This window comes from Hyla sarda, chromosome 6 (genome assembly GCF_029499605.1).
Source record: "Hyla sarda isolate aHylSar1 chromosome 6, aHylSar1.hap1, whole genome shotgun sequence".
NCBI lineage: Eukaryota > Metazoa > Chordata > Amphibia > Anura > Hylidae > Hyla > Hyla sarda.
In genome coordinates this window covers 217,452,155-217,469,634 of record NC_079194.1, presented here as the reverse complement: position 1 = coordinate 217,469,634, position 17,480 = coordinate 217,452,155, and the positions used below count along the sequence as shown (strand labels likewise).

Sequence of the window (17,480 nt, the reverse complement as noted above, 5' to 3'; positions counted from 1 at the left end):
CTCCTCTTCTTCATCGACAGCCGGGCTGTCCAAGATGGAATGGTCTTTCCGCAGGCCCTGAATGAACCTGCGGCAGTGCCGGACGGATATGTTCTCCCTGTTGATCACGAGGAGGTTCTTGGCAAGCCACACAGCTTCCTTTAAAACAGTTCATAAGGCCTCCTGGATGGCCTCCACATCATGTGTCCCAGGGAACAGACCGTAAAGCACCAAATGATGATCGTATCATATAGGGAGTTCCTGGCTATAGAGTCTGAGTTCGTGTTCCAGGGCGTCCAACCGACCCTGCACAAATGACACGTGCCTCAGCAGTGCTGGATAAAACTTGGAAATGGGGTAGCTAGTCCGTCTAGAAAATAGCTACTGGTGCTGAAATTTTCTTATGTTTTCCATTATTGCCGGCCAGTGTAATAAGAGAAAATTGAAAGTGCTTCCTTTTTAAAGTCTACATTTCCATTATCTTGAATGTACTAATTAAACCTATGGGAATTAGGATACGTTTAATGATTTTACTTGTTAACCAGATTAATTTGTTAATTCAAAGTCTTGCAGGAAAATACAGGTTAAAGTGTACCTGTTTTTTTGCAACAAAAAAAAAAAACCTTTTGATATAATGTAGATAATACTATATGTATATTTGTAATGTACATAGATAAAAAAATTGTGTATATTTGTGGGTGAAAAAATGCTGTCCCTGCAGCTATTGCCTGTGTGTTTCTGTGCGGAGACCAAATACAGGAAACCTGGGCGGAACAAGCGGGGCTCTGTGCAGGCTCCTGACTTGTCAATCATCCTGATGTGTGAGCCGGGGGGGGGGGGGGGGGGGGGCGGGGCGGGGCGGGGGGGGGCATGTCCCAGAGCCTCAGGGCACAGAGCCCCGCCTGTCCTCATATGCATATTTACATTCATCCCATTGGCTTCCATGTTAAAGAAGTCTCATGCCTGACTGTACAGTAAAACTTATCCTCTTTCCGCAGGATAGGGGATAAGTTTTAGATCGCGCGGGGGGTGGTTGGGGGGCTTGAGCGCTGTGCTCCCCCCCCCCCCCCCCCCCGCAATTGTCTGTACGGAGCCCCTGCTCTCCCACAGAGTGGCGCATCACGACCCCCGCCCGATGCGGGGCCGCCACGCCCTCTCCATATATCTCTATGGGAGAGCCGTTTAGCAATCTTCGGCTCTCCCATAGAAATATATCTATAACACAATGGGGGAGATTTGTCAAGACCTGTGCAAAGGAAAAGTTGCCCATAGCAACCAATCAGATCCCTTCTTTCATTTTGCAGAGGCATTGTTAAAAATGAAAGAAGCAAGCTGGTTGCTATGGGCAACTGGACAACTTTTCCTTTGCACAGGTTTTGATAAATCTCCCCACATGTGTATAAAAGACCACACATGTAAAAAAAAAAAACATGCTAATGGCAATTTTTATTTATTTTGTGGAGAGAGAGAAAAAAAAACGATTAGCACAGATCCAGTTCGCTGAAGTGTGAATGCGTGCTTGGAAAGCAGATATTCAGGGCTGCTGTCAGTAGTAATAGTCACGGGCTTCTTCAATATAGAATTTCTTGTCAGTTTAGTTCAATTAAGATTTTTCCTGCTTGTTTAAACCAATCTAATCCAGTATTACAACAAAATACTTGAATTGGTTCCTAGACAGCTGTGGTATTCACGACAGGGGGTTATTACTGGTTTTAGTAATTTCTTTGATTCACTCTGGATTAATCTCCAGGGGGGGAATAAACCTGCTGAACCTGCATTTCCAGTTTGTCTCATTCTGCTTCTTTTTCATCTAGTTGGACCACAGCACTTTACATCTTCATCATGGAAGAGACGGAGAGCCAGGCTGTACCACTTACCTCCTCCAGCCCTGGAGATGCTCCGGACAAGTCCACCACAGGCTCCGAAAGACCAAAGGATGTCATGCAACTCAAGAAGGAAATCTCCCTTTTAAATGGAGTCTGCCTCATTGTAGGCAACATGATCGGCTCAGGGATCTTTGTGTCTCCTAAGGGAGTCCTTATTTACTCAGCATCTTATGGGCTATCTCTAGTCCTGTGGACAATAGGTGGCATTTTCTCAGTGATTGGGGCCCTGTGCTATGCAGAACTTGGTACCACCATTCCTAAATCAGGAGGCAGCTATGCATACATCCTGGAGGCTTTTGGGGGTTTTGTTGCCTTTATCAGACTCTGGACCTCACTGCTGATCATTGAACCCACCAGCCAAGCGGTGATCGCCATCACTTTTGCAAACTACCTGGTACAACCTGTGTTCCCCACTTGTGAACCTCCCTACGTTGCATCTCGTCTCATTGCTGCTGCTTGTGTTTGTATGTAATATTATGGGCTATTCCTAAATGACAGATATTTAATGAAGGAAATAACGAGACTAGATTTTTAAACATTGCTGATATTGACTGTACGTACATACGTGAACCTCTTCTATGCATGCCATATTAGTAACATAACATGGGGTGCTGAGATTTAGGCATAAATCTGTTTTTACATAAATCTGGCGAAGATTGTAAAGAAAGTTGAGTAGGTGATCCATTTTGGGAAATTGACCTTTCCCTATAACGCAGGAATTTCACAGGTGCACAGCAATACTGAATAAACAGGAGGTCCAGCACTACGATAATATGCCGCTTTATTCGGATAGACAACACACGGTAAAAACGACAGTCAGACGCGTTTCGAGCGTATGCGCTCGAAACGCGTCTGACTGTCGTTTTTACTGTGTGTTGTCTGTCTGAATAAAGCAGCATATTAGCGCAGTGTTGGACCTCCTGTTTATTCTTTAATATTGCTGGGTGCTTTGCCGGGCACCGGTTTGTGAGGTGAGCTGGACTTTGTTCTATATTGCATTTGCTTTCGTTAGAATCCCTACAATAAATGGAAATCTGTTGGTTAATGTATGGGTTGTACTTGTGGTCCACTTTCTAGCTGCATATTTTTAGGCCAAAAAGGCATATTAAGGGTCTGTTCACACATATATAGTATCCTGAGCATATTTGAACCTGCATATTTACATTGAAATGTGCATCATCAAATATGTGCAGGGTACTGTGTGTCTGAATACACCTTAAGGGTCTATTCACATGTACAGTATTCTGTGCAGATTTGATGCGCAGTATTTTGAGCTGTGTTCAGTTAACATTGAAATCTGCAGCAGAAAATCCTGTGCATCAAATCTGCACAGAATACTGTACGTGTGAATAGACCATAGAGGGGTATTCCAGGGAAAACCTTATTATTTATTTATTTATTTTTTTTTTTTTATGTTTTTGATCAACTGGCTCCAGAAAGTTAGAAACAGATTTGTAAATTACTTCTATTAAAAAAATCTTAATCCTTCCAATAATTATCTGCTGCTGAAGTTGAGTTGTTCTTATCGGTCTGGAAACAGGGCTCTCTGCTGACATCTCTGCTTGTCTCAGGAACTGCATAGAGCAGAATAGGTTTTCTATGGGAATTTGCTTCTACTCTGTCAGACACGTGTCATCAGAGAGCACTTAGACAGAAAAGAACAACTCAACTTCAGCAGCTCATAAGTACTGAAAGGATTAAGATTTTTTTAATAGGTGAGAGAGAGACTGACTGAGAGAGAGAGACTGACTGAGAGAGAGAGACTGACTGAGAGAGAGAGACTGACTGAGAGAGAGAGACTGACTGAGAGAGAGAGACTGACTGAGAGAGAGAGACTGACTGAGAGAGAGAGACTGACTGAGAGAGAGAGACTGACTGAGAGAGAGAGACTGACTGAGAGAGAGAGACTGACTGACTGAGAGAGAGAGACTGACTGACTGAGAGAGAGAGACTGACTGACTGAGAGAGAGAGACTGACTGACTGAGAGAGAGACTGACTGACTGACTGAGAGAGAGACTGACTGACTGACTGAGAGAGAGACTGACTGACTGACTGAGAGAGAGACTGACTGACTGACTGAGAGAGAGAGACTGACTGACTGACTGAGAGAGAGAGACTGACTGACTGACTGAGAGAGAGAGACTGACTGACTGAGAGAGAGAGACTGACTGACTGACTGAGAGAGAGAGACTGACTGACTGAGAGAGAGAGACTGACTGACTGAGAGAGAGAGACAGAGAGAGAGAGACAGAGAGAGAGAGAGAGAGAGACTGAGAGAGAGAGACTGAGAGAGAGAGAGAGACTGACTGAGAGAGAGAGACTGACTGAGGGAGAGAGACTGACTGAGGGAGAGAGAGACTGACTGAGGGAGAGAGAGACTGACTGAGGGAGAGAGAGACTGACTGAGGGAGAGAGAGACTGACTGAGGGAGAGAGAGACTGACTGAGGGAGAGAGAGACTGACTGAGGGAGAGAGAGACTGACTGAGGGAGAGAGAGACTGACTGAGGGAGAGAGAGACTGACTGAGGGAGAGAGAGACTGACTGAGGGAGAGAGAGACTGACTGAGGGAGAGAGAGACTGACTGACTGAGGGAGAGAGAGACTGACTGACTGAGGGAGAGAGAGACTGACTGACTGAGGGAGAGAGAGACTGACTGACTGAGGGAGAGAGAGACTGACTGACTGAGGGAGAGAGAGACTGACTGACTGAGGGAGAGAGAGACTGACTGACTGAGGGAGAGAGAGACTGACTGACTGAGGGAGAGAGAGACTGACTGACTGAGGGAGAGAGAGACTGACTGACTGAGGGAGAGAGAGACTGACTGACTGAGGGAGAGAGAGACTGACTGACTGAGGGAGAGAGAGACTGACTGACTGAGGGAGAGAGAGACTGACTGACTGAGGGAGAGAGAGACTGACTGACTGAGGGAGAGAGAGACTGACTGACTGAGGGAGAGAGAGACTGACTGACTGAGGGAGAGAGAGACTGACTGACTGAGGGAGAGAGAGACTGACTGACTGAGGGAGAGAGAGACTGACTGACTGAGGGAGAGAGAGACTGACTGACTGAGGGAGAGAGAGACTGACTGACTGAGGGAGAGAGAGACTGACTGACTGAGGGAGAGAGAGACTGACTGACTGAGGGAGAGAGAGACTGACTGACTGAGGGAGAGAGAGACTGACTGACTGACAGGGAGAGAGAGACTGACTGACTGACAGGGAGAGAGAGACTGACTGACTGACAGGGAGAGAGAGACTGACTGACTGACTGACTGACGGAGAGAGACTGACTGACTGACTGACTGACGGAGAGAGACTGACTGACTGACGGAGAGAGAGAGACTGACTGACTGACGGAGAGAGAGAGACTTACTGACTGACGGAGAGAGAGAGACTGACTGACTGACTGACTGAGAGAGAGAGAGACTGACTGACTGACTGACTGAGAGAGAGAGAGACTGAGGGAGAGAGAGACTGACTGACTGACTGGATAACCCCTTTGAAAGCATCCATAGGGTGGACAGGGAAGGAGTGTTCCTACTTTGCTATGCTGTTATTCCTCCCAGTTTTTGGGTGCCATTTATGTGACAAATTCTTTTTTGCTGGTCCAGAGTGTTTGGACACTGTAGCAGCTTTCTAGATAAGTTTGTAGCAGCTTTCTAGATAAGTTTCATGATTTTTTAATGGATCTCTAAAAGGACAGAAGTAATAAGACCATGTATGAGCGATGCCAAGTGTTCTAATGACTACGATATTCTATGTGTGGGTGATGGTTGGAGAGATGTTTGCAGAGTGGGTTGTGTACCATTCTGTTTGTATAGGTGGTAGTTATATGTATAGGTAGAAGGGTCACTGACTGCAGAAGAAGCCTATATGCATCTAGGAACTTGCAGAATGTGTGTCATTGCGTAATGGGACGTTCAAAGCTATAAATATCCCAGATTACACACATACCCAGACTCCCAAACAGATGTATGGAAATGTTCGGCATTAACACTTTCTGCTCTGGGTGTTTCTTCATAAGGCTTCAGGTATGATAAAGTTCTATTTGTCTGTAATCATTACATCTATAAAGCCTTTATTGGCATGTTGTTTCTTCTAATTCCCAGGTTTAATCACCTTTATAAACTGTGCGTATGTGAAATGGGGCACACGGGTTCAAGATCTCTTCACTTATGCCAAAGTCATTGCATTAATTGCTATCATTATAACAGGCATTGTTAAATTGTGTCAAGGTAAGAATCATATTTCTTTTTTCCCATTTTTTGTGTATGTTTTTGAATTATTATTATTATTATTTTTTTTTAGTGTGTGTGGAGATATCGATTTATACATATATATTTTTTTATATATAGATAGAGAGAGAGAGAGAGATTAAATAGGACATTTTTATTTTATTCATATTCTACAGTTTGGAGACCACTGCTATACACGGTTACCTTTTGGTTGTATGTAACTAGCACATTATGATGCACGAAAATAAAAAGTTGTAAAGGCCAAGGAAGTGAAAGACCATATAGTAAAACCATTAAAAATTATATAAAAACAAAGGTTTCCTATTTTAGCACACTGTGTTTTGATGTCTAAATATAAATGCATACGCAGTGTATAGAAGAATATGCTCTCTTGTGGTCAATAACCGCCCCCATTTCTAATAAATACTTTGAGACAATAATTATTTGCAAGATACATAGTTATCTTGAAATAGAGTAACATTTTGAATTATATCTACTATATTTCTATTTACATTTACGTTTCCTTAGACTGTCTTATTTAATTAGATAAATTGATGTTGCATGCAATTCTGTTCTTAAAGCTTACCCGTCATATCACAGAAAAAATAATGCTTCTATATGTTGCTCACTAGGTCATGTAAATTTATATTTTTATATTTCTAGCTTCTGTATTTAGCTCACAAATACCCCCCCCCCCCCCATTTTTTTTTTTTTTTTCCTGCTGCTCTCATTCTGACAACGACTGCTCAGGAAGGGGCGGGTCCAAGGCAAGCACTTGGCCTCCCTTACTCACCTTGCCTTCCCTTATTCTGCAGTGCTTGGTCTCTTCATCCAAGGTTCTCTGTAACCCCCTCCTCTCTGTTTCCAGACAGGAGTCTGATAGACAGGACAGGAGTGAGCACAGAGTGCTAGTCCCGCCCTCACTTCCTAGACTGTCTCTGCCTGTACTTCAGCTGAGACAAAAATAATGCTGCAGCCGCACAGGATTATGTTCTGGACGGTATGGAGACCACTATTGGTCTTTTTTTTTTTTTTTTATTTGCTAATAAAATATTTTAGAAAAGTTAATGTTTCGCTGACAGTGCCCATTTAAGAATACCTACCGTATATACTCGAGTATAAGCCGACCCGAGTATAAGCCGAGACCCCTAATTTCAACCCAAAATCCCAGGAAAAGTTATTGACTCGAGTATAAGCCTAGGGTGGGAAATACATCATCCCCCCCCTGTCATCATCCAGACCCCCGTCATTAACATCCTCATCATCATCCCCTTATCATCCCACACATCCCCCCTTCATCATCCCCTTATCATCCCGCACATCCCCCCTTCATCATCCCCTTATCATCCCGCACATCCCCCCCTTCATCATCCCCTTATCATCCCGCACATCCCCCCTTCATCATCCCCTTATCATCCTGCACATCCCCCCTTCATCATCCCCTTATCATCCCGCACATCCCCCCTTCATCATCCCCTTATCATCCCGCACATCCCCCCTTCATCATCCCCTTATCATCCCGCACATCCCCCCTTCATCATCCCCTTGTCATCCCGCACATCCCCCCTTCATCATCCCCTTATCATCCCGCACATCCCCCCTTCATCATCCCCTTGTCATCATCCCACACATCCCCCCCTTCATCATCCCACACCCCCCCCCTTCATCATCCTCTTCTCATCATTCGCCCTCAGTGGTCTTCAACCTGCGGACCTCCAGAGGTTTCAAAACTACAACTCCCAGCAAGCCCGGGCAGCCATCGGAGGTCCGGGCTTGCTGGGAGTTGTAGTTTTGAAACCTCCGGAGGTCCGCAGTTTGAAGACCACTGCGGCCTTCGACATCATCCAGCCCCCTCTCACCCCCTTTAGTTCTGTACTCACCTCCGCTCGGCGCTGGTCCGGTCCTGCAGGGCTGTCCGGAGAGGAGGTGGTCCGGTGGGATAGTGGTTCCGGGCTGCTATCTTCACCGGGGGCGCCTCTTCTCCGCGCTTCCGGCCCGGAATAGAGGTGTTGCCTTGACAATGACGCAGAAGTACGTTGGCAATGAACGCACCTCTGCGTCGTTGTCAAGGCAACGTGACTATTCTGAGGCCGGCCCCGGTGAAGATAGCAGCCCGGAACCACTATCCCACCGGACCACCTCCTCACCGGACAGTCCTGCAGCACCGGACCAGCGCCGAGCGGAGGTGAGTACTGTACAGAACTAAAGGGGGTGAGAGGGGGCTGGATGATGTCGAAGGCCGCAGTGGTCTTCAACCTGCGGACCTCCGGAGGTTTCAAAACTACAACTCCCAGCAAGCCCGGACAGCCGATGGCTGCCCGGGCTTGCTGGGAGTTGTAGCTTTGAAACCTCTGGAGGTCCGCAGGTTGAAGACCACTGCGGGTGGGGGAGTTCACTCGAGTATAAGCCGAGGGGAGTGTTTTCAGCACGAAAAATCGTGCTGAAAAACTCGGCTTATGCTCGAGTATATACGGTACATGAACTAATGCTGCTAAAGCACACTGAATTGGAGGACATTAGTTGTCATCCCTTTGACTCAAGTGTGTGCAGTGCTTGCATCATATTTCTGTTATTGTGAATGATGTCTGTTACTGCAGTAGATCAGTCTTTCCCAGCCTCCAGCTGTTGCAAACTGCAACTCCCAGTGTGTCGGGACAGCCGAAACACTGCAGTAGATTATATTGTTTATGATGTGCTGGTGGTTTTTTGTGTGTTTATTTTTATTTTAAAATTTTTTACCCCCTTAAGGACGCAGCCCATTTTGGCCTTTAGGACGCAGCCAATTTTTATTTTAGCATTTTCATTTTTTCCTCCTCAAAAAAATAAAAATAAAATAATTATAACTCTTTTTTTATATTTCCATCTACAAGTATGAGGGTTTGTTTTTTGCGCGACCAGTTGTCCTTAGTCATTTTACTATAAAATGTATGGCAAATTTAAAAAAATATTATTTGTGTTGGGGAAAGTGAAAATAAAATCGCAATTTTGGAAGGTTTTGTTTTCACGCTGTACAATTTATAGTAAAAGTGACATGTTTACTTTATTCTGTGGGTCAATATGATTAAAATGATACTCATGATTACATAATCTTTTCTGTTATTGTACCGCTTTAAAAAAATCTCAAACTTTAGTCCCTCTATTTTGATGACCTATAACTTTTTCATTTTTCCGTATAAGCAGCGGTATGAGGGCTTATTTTTTTGCACCGTGGTCTGTACTTTTTATTCATACTTAATTTGCATATATGAAACTTTAATTTAACACATTTTTTTTCTTTTTTGGGGGGGGGGAATATTATGTGACAAAAAAGCTGCTACTTATAGCAAACATTTTGATAGTGAATACTGTTCAGTGCTATGAATAGGGCATAGCACTGATCAGTGTTATCGGCTATCTTCTGCTCTGGTCTGCTGGATCTCAGACCAGAGCAGAAGACCCCTGGAGACAGCCGGAGGCAGGTGAGGGGACCTCTGGCTGCAATTTTAGATGATCTGAGCCCTGCGGCAGCGCTGCGGGCGATCCTATCATTCATTTAACCGTCCGCACTTCCGCAAATGCTGTGATCTGTATGGATCACTGCATCTGAGCGATCGCTGATGTCCGCCATTACCGGCGGGTCCCTGGCTGCTGATAGCAGCCGAGACCTGCCGCGCATGACACGAGCACCACTCCGGTGCTCTCGGTCATGTACAGGACGTAAATGTATGTCCTGGGGCGGGGTTAATAAATCACCAAAAAAAGTTGAGCTGAGACTTATTTCTAGTTGATTAAATAAATGAAATAATAAAAATAAAAGAAAGAAAATGCACTTACAAATTACTACTTACAAATGCATAATTCACAAAATGATGGTGTATCAGTGTTGCATATATTGTGTCAGGTATGATACATGCATATAATATACATGTATTTAAAGTCTGTCCTCTTCTGTACTTTCTAGGGAATACTCAGCACTTTGATAATTCATTTGCTGGTTCTTCGTGGGATGCTGGGGACATCTCCTTGGCTCTGTATTCTGCCCTCTTTTCTTATTCTGGCTGGGACACCCTTAATTATGTAACGGAAGAAATTAAGAATCCAGAAAGGTAACCAGAATCTTAAACTATATCAGATGTATAAACACCATGCAACTACCTTGTCTGAGAGGCCAGCAGCTAGCCACACATGCTGACACTTAAAGGGGTACTCCACTGGCCAGCATTCGAAACTAAATGTTCCGAACGCTATTTTCGTGCTGCTGGGGCCGGCCACGCCCTCGTGACATCATGGTCATGCCCTCTCAATGCAGGTCTATGGGAGGGGCCGTCCTATAGACTTGCATTGAGAGGGCGTGGCCATGATGTCTCAAGGGTGTGGCCGACCCCGCAGCGCGAAAACTGCGTTCGGAACATTTCGTTCCCAAACGCTGGCTACCGGAGTACCCCTTTTATGTCTTGTGACGGCTAGAGAACAGTTTTTTGGGCAACATGTGATACAGTATGTAGTATGTTCAAGGGTATAAATCAGGAAAGCCCCTGGAGTTTGTGCTAAATGTCTTCACAGGCTTCCAAGAGTGTCCTTTTGATGACCATTGGGCCATTATATATCGGTTTCCCTTTTTTTGAAGTGTACCTTTTAATGTTCTATGCAGAATTTACTATTACTATAGGGCACTGGGAATGCTACTCCTTTTTCCAAAAGACTTTTAATTTAGAATTTCAGCTCCAGAAGACCTTTAATAGAGTGCCTGTTTTTTCTCTCTATCTTTATCACTATCCTCTCATCTATCTCTCCACCTATATCCGCATAATAAATATTTTCTGCTCTGCATCCGTCTCCAGAGCGAGACTCTGTGTAATGTGATTCTATGGTGCTGGGTTTTGTCCTGGAGACAGGAGCTATTGAGAAGGAGCGAGAAGCTCCATTGCCTAATGTATTCTTATAAGCAGTGGAGGGAACGGGCACTATGTGAAGATACAGCGCCAAATTCAAATTGAAATTGTGCACAGTGCTGCTCTGTAGCCTTTTTTTTTATTTATTTATTTATTTTTTTAATTACATTTTTTTTTTTTAATAAACTTGCCTAAAACTGTATTAGTACACTTAAAATGTATTTTATTTATATTGGGTTTTTCACATGGAGATCTATTTTCAGCTACTGCATACATAAGACAATTACAGATTCATGGGGATTCTTGCCCTTCTTTTTCCATGCTTCTGAATAGAAAGCTTAACTAGTTATGCTCATTATGTGTTAGGGATTTATCAATGTATAACTAGACAGATGTGGCATTCCATAGCCCAGGAAACCTAGGTAACAGTCTGTGCAGGGCTAAGTTGGATGACATACACACAATGGAGCAGTTTTACTATTGCAAATATGCCAGAATTCTTCTGAGACACTACTTACCGTATATACTTGAGTATAAGCCGAGGCCCCTAATTTCACCCCAAAACCCCAGGAAAGGTTATTGACTTGACTATAAGCCTAGGGTGGGAAATACATCATCCCCCCCGCCCCATGTCATCATCCAGACCCTGCTGTCCATTTTCACCGGGGGGGCCCTCTTCTCCGCGTTCTGGGCCTGCCCCGGACTAGTGACATTGCCTTGACGATGACACACAGGGATGTTCATGCGCGTCCCTGGGCGTCGTTGTCAAGGCAACGTCACTAGTCCGGGGGAGGGGCCCGGAACGACTAGCCCTCCCCACCGGACGGTCTCTGCAGCATAGATGGCCCGGACCAGCTCACCCTTCCTTCCCACCAAGGGGAGGTGAGTAGAAAACTAAAGGGGGTGTCTGGATGATGACAAAGGCCGCAGTGGTCTTCAACCTGCGGACCTCCAGAGGTTTCAAAACTACAACTCCCAGCATGCCCGGACAGCCGATGGCTGGCTGGGCATGCTGGGAGTTGTAGTTTTGCAAGATCTGGAGGTCCGCAGGTTGAAGACCACTGAGAAGGGATTGACAGGGGGAGAGTTCACTCGAGTATAAGCCGAGGGAGGCATTTTCAGCACGAAAAATCGTGCTGAAAAACTCGGCTTATACTCGAGTATATACGGTAGTTACTTTTCTGCTGCATCTGAAAACAGGGCGTGGCTTCATTAAAAGGGCTTACAATGCCACATTGCACCAGAATTCAGGTTACTCCAACTAATTGTTGGTCTAAACTTAGGTGAAAGTTTAAACTAGACACTATATAAAAATATGACTGGTTTATTAAACAGGTAGCGAAGTTCACAGTTGAAACTTCAAAAACGTGAAGTTAGAAGAATAAAGGCAAATGTAGAAACACAAATATTATACAGTGCTTGTTGTGTTCCTTTTGTGGATATATACAAAGGATAGAACCGCACAGTGTTTAGAATTGAATCTGGCAATATGGCACGTCCTCCATTTAAAACTCCAATAAAAGAGATTATAGTATAAAAATAAACTTTATTTTAAACGCACATATTACATTAAAAGCACATATGGTGCATTTGTAGTCCAGGCGACCTGAGTGAGTCCGGTGTGGACTGTAAATGTGTCATATGTGCCTTTTTAAAACAAAGCCTATTAATATACAATAATCTCATAGACAGTGTAAATTTATACTAGACAGTGTACAAATATGCCAGATTTATCACAGTGGTTCAGTTTGATAAATCTGTCCCTTTTTCTAGCTTTTTATTCAGCTAAAACTGCACCAGAGATGCATGGTGTTGCATCTTAAAGGGGTAGTCCAGTGGTGAAAAACGTATCCCCTTTCCTAAGTATAGGGGATAAGTTTGAGATCGCAGGGGGTCCGACCGCTGGGGCCCCCTGTGATCTCTCTGTATGGGGACCAGGCTCTCTGGCCAAATAGCGCACGACCCCCGCACGAATCGGCGGCTGACACTCCCCCTCAATACGCTATGGCAGAGCCGAAGATTACCGAAGGCAGCACTCCGGCTCTGCCATAGAGTTGTATTGAGGGGTCGTGTCGGCCGCCGCTTGGTGCGGGAGTCGACACGCCCCCTTCGCGCGGGCTGTCGGGGGCCCCGTACAGGAGATCGCGGGGGGCCCCAGCGGTCAGACCCCCCCCCCGCGATCTGCAACTTATCCCCTATCCTTAGGATAGGGGATAAGTTGTTCACCACTTATTCACTACTGGACTACTCCTTTAAGCTTACTTTGCTGCGGCTGCACCCCTTTGAATGTGTGATGTAAAAGTGTCTAAAACTAGCAAAAAAGAATAAAAATGTGGTACAAGTCATGCATGCCAGTTTCTTGCCACAAATCATTTGCAATAGTAAATCTGCCCAAGTGTGAACAAAGAGGGGAAATTATATCAATCTTTGAGCAGAGAAATTGTGGAAAAGTTACCCACAGCAACCAGATTGCTCCTGCCACTTTTTAAGTCCTTAAGGATACAGGGCGTACCTGTATGTCCTGTGCCTGCTCCTGCGATATAACGCGGGGTCATGCGGTGATGTCCAGTATTGACTCTTTTAGACGTGGCGATCAAAGTAAAAAAAAAAAAAAAATTTCCGGCTGCTCAGTCGAGCTGATAGGGACCACCGCGATGTCCCGATCAGCTAGGACGCACGAAGAGGGTCCCTTACCTGCCTCCTGCGTGTCCGGTCGGCTATTGATTGCTCCAAGCCTGAGATCCAGGCTTGAGCAATCGACCGCTGATAACACTGATCAATGCAATGACATAGCATGGATCAGTGCCTGCGATCAATCACTATGGGGGCTATAACATTGCAAAGAAAAAAGTGTAAAAACATTTTTTTTTATAAAAAGTTAATAAATGTGATTTAACCCCTCCCCTAATAAGTTAGAATCGCCCCCCCCCCCCCCCCAAAAAAAAACGATGTAATGCTATGTAAATGAAAATAAATATGTGGTATCACTGCGTGCATACATGTCCGACCTAAAAAAATATAATTAATTAAACCGCACGGTCTATGGTGTACACGTAAGAAAATTCCAAAGTCTAAAATAGCATATTCTTGGTCGCTTATTATACCATAAAATTTTTTTTAGAAAAAGTGATCAAAAAGTCAGATCAAAACAAAACAAATAAAAACTTCAGATCAATGCACAAAAAATTAGCCCTCATACATCACTGTATATGAAAAAAGAGTTATAGGAGTAAGAGAGGACATTTTTAAATGTTTTCATTTTCGTGAATGTATTTATGATTTTGTTTATGACAGAATAAAGATAAGGGCCCTCATTTACTAAGTGTTGTGTAGGTTTCTTTTGTGGGTTTTAATTCCCTACAATTTATTTTCCACGGTATTTACTAAGGTTTCCCTACACTTTGCTTTTTTTACACGTTCTCTGATCTGTCTGGTTTTCCTCAGCTCAAATCCACTACATTTAATGTGGAAACCTAAGTAAATATGTTGGGTTTTTGTGAAAAGGTCGGAAACACTCCCCTTTTTGGAGACCATGCCCCTTTTACCGGCTGCCACATCCCCTTTTTCGGGTTTTCTTAGAAAAAATGGAGAGTTAGTCGGGATTTTTTCAATTCTGGCGCAAATTCTGGCGCAGACAGAATTTCTGGCGCAATGCGACAGAATCTGGCACACAACCCGACAAAACATGTCGGGATTTGCAATAGTAAATAAGGGCCAAGGTGTCATTTGTACTGAAAAATTTACTGTGTAGAAACGGAAGCACTCAAAAGTTATAAAATGGCCTTTTTTTCTTGAATTTTGTCAGACAATTTTTTTTTTTTTTTTTTTTGTGGTTTTGCCATAGATTTTTGGTAAAATGACTGTCATAGCAAAGTAGAATTGTTGGCGCAATAAAAAAAATAAGCCATCAAATGGATTTTTAGGTGGAAAATTGAAAGGGTTATGATTTTTAAAAGGAAAAAACAAAAATGCAAAAACTGAAAAAACGCTGAGTCCTTGAGAGGTTAAAAAGGCATCTGAAAAACCTGGTTGCTATGGGCAACTGCTCCATTGTCCAATGCACATTGTTTAATAACTACTCTCCAAAGAGAGAACGCAGTGTCTGTGAGGATCTTCTGATGCAATAAGGCAATGTACACTATTTAGTGGTATATGTTTGCAAAGCAGCAGACTGGTATATTGGCTTAAACCCATACTGGATCCATCGATTTCAACAGCCTAGACATAGCCTAGTAGTGACTTTTTTATTTTTTTTATGTATACCACTAATGTAAATATGTTTAAATGTGCCCTAAGCGTTTGTGCTACATTGTAAACATTGCTGATTTATTCCAAGAGTCGTGACATTTAGACACTTTGAAACTATGAAATATTTGACAAGGGTGGATCAGAGATGTGGCATTCTATACAGGATCTGTGCAGTGGTAATGCTGTGTAGTTAAGTAGAAAGGAAATCCTGGCACTCACAATTTAATCTTGCATCTCCTTGGTGTTTTATTCATATGCATGTGTCTATCAATGTTGTGACACACAGGACACGTTTCGGCTATATGCCGTTTTCAAACTGCTGCTGCACTCTGGGTAAGACAGTTGCTGAGGTTTCTGATGCTGGTATTTTTACATACATATCCCATAAATTATAATAGGACCCATGCATGATATTCCCTGGGTACTGTAAAGTATTTCCTGTATTCATTGCCATCTGATGCTGAGTAAGGGTGCATTTACACCACGTTTTTGCAATACAGTTCCCGTATACATTTTCAATTTGAAAAACGTATGCATTGACTCTCAATTAAAAACCATATGCCAAACGATACATCTGGTTGTATACGTTTTTCCTTATACGGTTCTCTTTTATCTTTATCCATTTTTACCTGATCGCTCATGACAGCACCCCTGGAGAGGACCTCCCACTGCAGGACAGGAAACCTGGGAACATACAAAAGGACACGCATCTCCACAACTCAATTCAAGCTTCCTGTCCTCCGGTAGGAGGCCTGGGAGCTGTCTCCATACCTCTCCAAGGGCTGCAGGTTCTCCTGTAGTGGGGCTCCTCTGGGGAGCAGCCAGGAGTCTGCTTGTGGGTCCTGCGGGGGATCCGGTGGGGTTCCGATAGCCCTTCATCTCTGTCCGTTTCCCCCAGGTCAGTGGCGTTAAGGAGGTGGGGGCTGTGGAGTAGTGTGTGACGTCAGCCCGGCAGCGTAGCGTCACTTCCGGTTCTGGCTCCGTTGAAAAGGAGCAGGGGAATTCACTATTTTGGATCCCCTGTCTGCATCTTACAGTGTCCGGAGCCCGTGGACAGCAGGCAGCCAGCCCGCAGGAATACCCACAGCACGCAGTGGTTATCCAGCAGCAAGACCGCATCAGTACAGCAGCCCGCAGAAGTACAGCAGCCAGCAGCAGTACAGCAGTATAAACAGCCTGGAGTAATACCAGCCTGCAGCAGCTGAGCAGACCATTCCTGGTTGCCCTGCAGTGTTTTTGCTGAAAAACTTCCAGCATGTTGGAGCATTCGACAGAGGGAGGTGGACGCTCCAAGAAGAGTAGTTCCAGCCCGGCTATGAAGATTTAGGCCCCAAGAAGTCCTGTATATTTGATTTGCATAAAAGTATCAAGCAAATAGCTGATAAGGAAGTACCCCTTTTGAGGAGTCATTTACTAAGTCATGGGATAGAGCCCCGTTAATTGATGCCCCGGTGGCTAAAATGACTAAGAAATCCGCCTTGCCTCCATACCCCTAGAGAAGAGATCTTAGAATCCTTACCCGTAACTTCCAAGGCGGTAGATTTTTTTTTTTTTTTTTTTTTGGCAGACTCCTCGGTAGATTCTGTAAGATTGGGTGCCAGAGCAGCTGCTTTATCTAATTCTTCTTGGAGAGCCACATGGCTTAGGCAGTGGAAGGGTAATGTGGAAAGGCTCAACTATTTTCCATCCCTTGCATTGGAGATTGCCTTTTTGGTCCTGTCTTAGACAAAGTACTTAAGAAGGCTTCCAGGAAGAAAGTATTTCCCACTCAGGGTCATGCCCCTGATTTCTTATGTAGCAAAAACAACCCAGAAAGCCTAATCAGAAGTTTCACGACAATAGGAAATTTAAAGTCCCTAGTAAAGGGGGGCGGCGTCTGTCCAGGTTTGTAGGGGGGGCGGGGCTTTGGGGGGCACGGCGGCGTCTGTCCAGGTTTGCGGGGGTCCTGGGAGAAAATTTCTTCCAGCCCCTGGGTTCTATCAACCTAAGTTGGAGTTTTGGTCTTTTCCTCTGGACAGATTCTTTCCCACTGGGATTGTGAGATTCCCTGAAACAAGAGGCAATGATAACAGAAATAAAATCTCTTTTGCTCAAAAAAGTCCTGCTTCCAGTCCCCCAGGGGGATGAGGGGATTCTATTGCCCTCTCTTCTTAGTAAAGAAAAACCCAACGGTTCTTTCAGAGTTACAATAAATCTGAAAAAGTTAAACAACTTTCTGTCATACAAAAAATTCAGGTTGGAGTCCATAAAATCCACAATC

At 44.3% G+C, this 17,480-nt stretch overlaps 1 protein-coding gene across 4 annotated transcripts in view; it reads left to right on the top strand.

Annotated features, from left to right (window-relative positions):
- The window catches only part of SLC7A6 (solute carrier family 7 member 6), a 57,198-nt gene that overhangs the window by 17,347 nt on the left and 22,371 nt on the right, over positions 1-17,480 (top strand). For 3 of the 4 annotated variants that reach the window (XR_008845224.1, XM_056526422.1, XM_056526424.1), the window contains exons 2-4: positions 1,794-2,329; positions 5,976-6,101; positions 10,042-10,186. Coding sequence is in view for 3 of the 4 variants with exons in the window: in XM_056526422.1 (XP_056382397.1) it covers positions 1,822-2,329; positions 5,976-6,101; positions 10,042-10,186 (779 nt within the window). In the remaining variant the exon portion in view is untranslated. Of the gene's footprint in view, positions 1-1,450; positions 1,525-1,793; positions 2,330-5,975; positions 6,102-10,041; positions 10,187-17,480 lie in introns of those variants that run through there. The other variant, XM_056526423.1, reaches the window with a different exon arrangement.